General features: G+C 37.6%; 1 protein-coding gene across 1 annotated transcript in view; it reads right to left on the reverse strand.

Moving 5' to 3' along the window:
- Positions 1-296: 296 nt before the first annotated feature.
- Positions 297-4,469, reverse strand: part of LOC142348265 (uncharacterized) — a 12,857-nt gene continuing 8,684 nt past the window's right edge. The window contains exons 4-5 of the mRNA XM_075399562.1: positions 4,042-4,356; positions 297-505 (exon numbers count right to left, since the gene is read on the reverse strand). Coding sequence (XP_075255677.1) covers positions 426-505; positions 4,042-4,356 — 395 coding nt within the window. The 3' untranslated portion in view covers positions 297-425. The remainder of the gene's footprint in view (positions 506-4,041; positions 4,357-4,469) is intronic.

A 4,469-nucleotide genomic window follows, 5' to 3' on the forward strand; every position in this document is an offset into this window, starting at 1 on the left:
ACAAAACAGTCAAAAAGTTAGTTAGTCCAGAAAGCGCGTGTTTAATATTTTTGCACAACAAAAATTTTTTTTAGCAGGCACATTTTCCCTTAATGTGTCCCAACCTCAAAACCCAAATGACAACACCCCCCCCCCCCCACCCTACTCGCGCTCAAACTTAGAATATTCGGATATTTTGTTTGCTTCGCTTGTGACCACCCCAGTACATTATGCACCTTCATGTTACAGATCACGTGCCATTACATAGTAAATAATTATGTGAAAATATGGCCCCGCAGTCTTTTGGGGTGCAAAAACGTATGCAGCCACTAAGCTGGGGGGTGGGGGGGGGGACAACGGAAAAGATGCCAGGTTTTATTCTTTTAAGGACCCATCCATATCACGCGGTATTATAGTACAAGGTAAAAGGTGTTTATCTGTGTGTTTTAGAGAACAGCCGCAATTTTGCTAGCGACGAGAAGTCCGATTAGAAGCAGTAGTGTCCCATGTGTAACTCGATCGGCGCCTAAAACAAAGTAATAGTGTCAATCACAAGCACACACTCACGCCTGTTTTCTTACACAGTATCAATATTAAATATCACAAAATATGTGGGACATGACAGCACATAAGAGACAAAAATAGATATCAAATATATTTGGACTTGTTTTAGCAATGGATGAAAGAATTGAGATATAGTACATAGCATGCACACAGATGTTACCAAAAACGTAACAGGCTCAAGGCATTCCCAGCGCAGGAATTGTTCCAATTCTTTGGAGAAATGGAAAAGGATTTCTTGATATATATATATATATATATATATATATATATATATATATATATATATATATATATATATATACCCACGAAGAGGTTCTCGGGCCAAAACACATATAGGCCAGAGGATTTTGGTCGTGGGCAGAGGGGTTCAGACCGAACAGACCCAAATTCAGCTATGGACCAGATGGAACAGATTTTGGTTACCCTAGGCGCACCGAAAAGACCCAAGGCTGACACCGAGCCAGACCAAAGAGACACAAGAATAAGCCCTGGGCTAGACCAGACAGACTCAAGGCCCACCTTGGGCCAATCCGAACAGACCCACGACCCGAGCCAAACCGAACAAACCCAAGGCCGATCCTGGGCCAGATTGAGCAGACCCAAGACCAACTCTGGGCCAGACTGAACAGACTTTGGTTACCCTGGTTCAAACTGGCTTAAACATGTAGAATTACAATGAGAGAATAATAATCAATTTTTAATTTTTGGTCCACAGTCAACTTACACTTTTTTGACTGTTTGTTAACCAACAAATCATCCAATCCAAGAACCACAGTGTATTAAGTAACCGAAATTCAGTATATGCTTAATCGTCTATCTTTATGCTGCTAGTTGCCAAAGATAGGCTGCTGCTCACAAAAATGGTCATTTCAGCGCGCAAATATTTCTTTTTGCAGAGGACTGGCTAGTGTATTGAGCTGAACTTCTGGGTTTTCATCCGTTCAAATATTTTGTTTGGCGCTGATTAGATCTAACTTTCTTACTATTACCACTCTGAAGAGGTTAACAGGCTGATTTTTTTCGGGGTTGCAGCCAAAAATAGGTAAGGACCAGGCCGAATTATGGGTACGGGCCAGACTACAAAGCCCAACGGTTGGGTATGGGCCTGATCAAATATACCAAAGACTAGGTAAGGGCCAATCCGAACACACCCAATTCAGGTATGTACCAGACAGAAAAGATCGACAACCTTGTATTGGCCAGACCGAACAGAATCAGTTGACATATAGGCCGAACAGATCCAATTACGGTATAGGCCAGCTGGAGCAGTGTGACCGAGAATTTGTCCAGACTATGAACTTGTTTGCAGCGTACCTCCTGTCCGCGACTCAGCTCCGTTTACTCCATACCTGTCTTGAGCCGAGGACTTCATCCTGGGTATATATATATATATATATATATATATATACATATATATATATATATATATATATATATATATATATATATATATTAGTATAAATATATACATTAATACATCTATTTAAAAATCTCTCTCTCTCTCTCTATATATATATATATATATTTATACATATATATATATATATATATATATATATATATATATATATATATATATATATATATATAAGGTCGTATTTGGTCTGTAACAATTAGATTATGAAGTATATTTTTGAATTCAGTGGAACTATTGGGGAATTTTGAAATAGAAGGTCTCAAAATCTCGGTATTTGTCCCAACACTAGCAAAGTATTTTGTTTCTCTATTTCTTTATATATAAAACAACACATCAAAGTAATTTTTTAACATCATTCACCAATATAAAGTGGTTAAGTTGGTTATGTTTGCGGTTGGTAGGGAAGGGGGCTGACAGCGAATCTAACTGTTCAATTTGACCCTTTCAACCGGAACTTGAACTTGAACGTTAATTTTGAACTCATGAAATTATAACCGGTTGCATTAAATGGCATATAGCTGTTGATTAATTCAATCAGTTGTATCTTTGTTTTTCACAGAAAAGTTTTTTAATTAGCCAAAATAATTGTTGACTGGCTTAAAAATAAAGTTAAAATGCCAGAAGTTGAAATGCTAGAAGTTCCTAATTAGCCAGAAGTTGATTTCGGTTGCGTGTCGTCATTTTAAAAAGTCGACTTTCGTCATTTTAAAACTAAGTCAAAACCTCACATCAACCTGACTTATTTTTCCGCATGGAATATTTATGACCTTCTGTCCTCACTTGATCTTAAGTTAGTGAGTGTAAAAGTCATTTTTCTGAGTGAGTAAGTCAAGAAAATTTGTTTCGTTCTAAATTCAAGCGCTAGAACAAACTAAACTTTATCAGACCAATTCTGACCCAATGTCACATGAAGAACCTTCAAGGTCATAAAGATCTTTGATCATAATTTCACTCCTTCAAATAATCCATTCCTCCTATTACCCGTTCCTTTTGACCCGCTTAGCGGGCATGTAACCAATAGCCAGCACCCAATCGCCTTTTTTATAACATAAGGGGGCTAAGTTTTCGTTGCTGTGTTTATAAAGGGAGAAATCCCAGATTCACAAATTCGTTTTCGCGTTCATGGCTTCATTCAGATTGGCGCATGATGGAAATTTTTCTGTTCAATCTTTATTTTGCGTACTGGCTTATGCATAATTAAAACACTCACGTGCATATTTTAAAATGCCGAAAGTCTGCAGTGCCAGAAGTTAAAATGCCAGAAGTTGCTACTTAGCCAGAAGTTGAATTTCGTTGACTTTCGTCATTTTAAAGCGTGCGCGTTTCGTGTTTTAAGCATGGTTAAGTGACTATGCAGAAGTCACCTCGAAATTCTGACGTAATATCTCTAACCTTTTTGTGGTTCTCGATAAACGCCAGAAGTTCTCAGTGACTTCAAGCAGAGTCAAATAATCATTACTTGATTAACTACTCGTTTTGGGCCTGATCGGTTTGATTAGTGCTTTTTTGTTCCTCTTTACGAAAGGGAAAAACATTTGATCCTTCAGTTCTCAAAACAATATTTGATATTCATTTCATATAAACGATTAAAACATTCTGATGAACTGACGAAAAATATTGTTCAAATTTTAAACACTAATGAAAAGTTATGAAAAATGACGATTTTGATTTTTTTTGCCTTGAGTTTTGCACTTTGTACTACATCAGATGTTGATTTAATTGAAATATGGGCTGTGATGAGATTTGAGCTCAATCTCTAACCCAGCGCTAGCCCATAGCCCACTAACCATATAATGTCACATCCTGTGAATTGTGAACAAAGTAATTCTCCTTTTATTATCTATAAGTAATGCTCCATTTTATTTTGTCCAATAACTCACCTTAAGGCAAACTTATTAGTCTGGGGAAAGTTTTATTTGAGCTTTACCTTAATTCATCTATTAAGGGGAAAATACTACGTGAACCCTTTTCCCTATAATTAAAAATGGCCGCATTTTACCGCCGAGCAAATTTGAAACAGCTTCCCATTTGTGAGGAGGCTACTTAATTATAGTGGTGTTTGAGAAAAGGAAAGAACTAACCGGATTTTATGGTTGAGGTGTCGACTTTTACGGTAGTATTCTCACTTGTAACCTCACCCCCCACTCCGCAATCGGTTGTGGATCCGACGGCGGCCGTGAACACGAAGGTTAACACCTGATCAGCAGCAGTCAATCCATAAAGGTCAATTGGGAAGTCAGCCCTGACGAAGGACTGTTCTGCCAAGAGGTCACTTGAGGAGTTGTACACGATCACTGATCCATTGTCAAAGTTGTAGGCCTCCGAGGTCAGTGCGATAGTGTAGTTGTCGTCTCCCAGCTTAGTTATATTGAAATGGCTTTCGAGCGGCTGAGGAACTGAAATTAAACACCATCACTTTTAACCGCCTTCAAATTTTCACCACCTTAATTAAATAAATACAAATATTTTAAAAATTAATTATATAAATGTTGATATACCTTTTTATCTA

This window comes from Convolutriloba macropyga, chromosome 10 (assembly GCF_964194025.1).
Source record: "Convolutriloba macropyga chromosome 10, txConMacr16.3, whole genome shotgun sequence".
Lineage (NCBI taxonomy): Eukaryota > Metazoa > Xenacoelomorpha > Acoela > Convolutidae > Convolutriloba > Convolutriloba macropyga.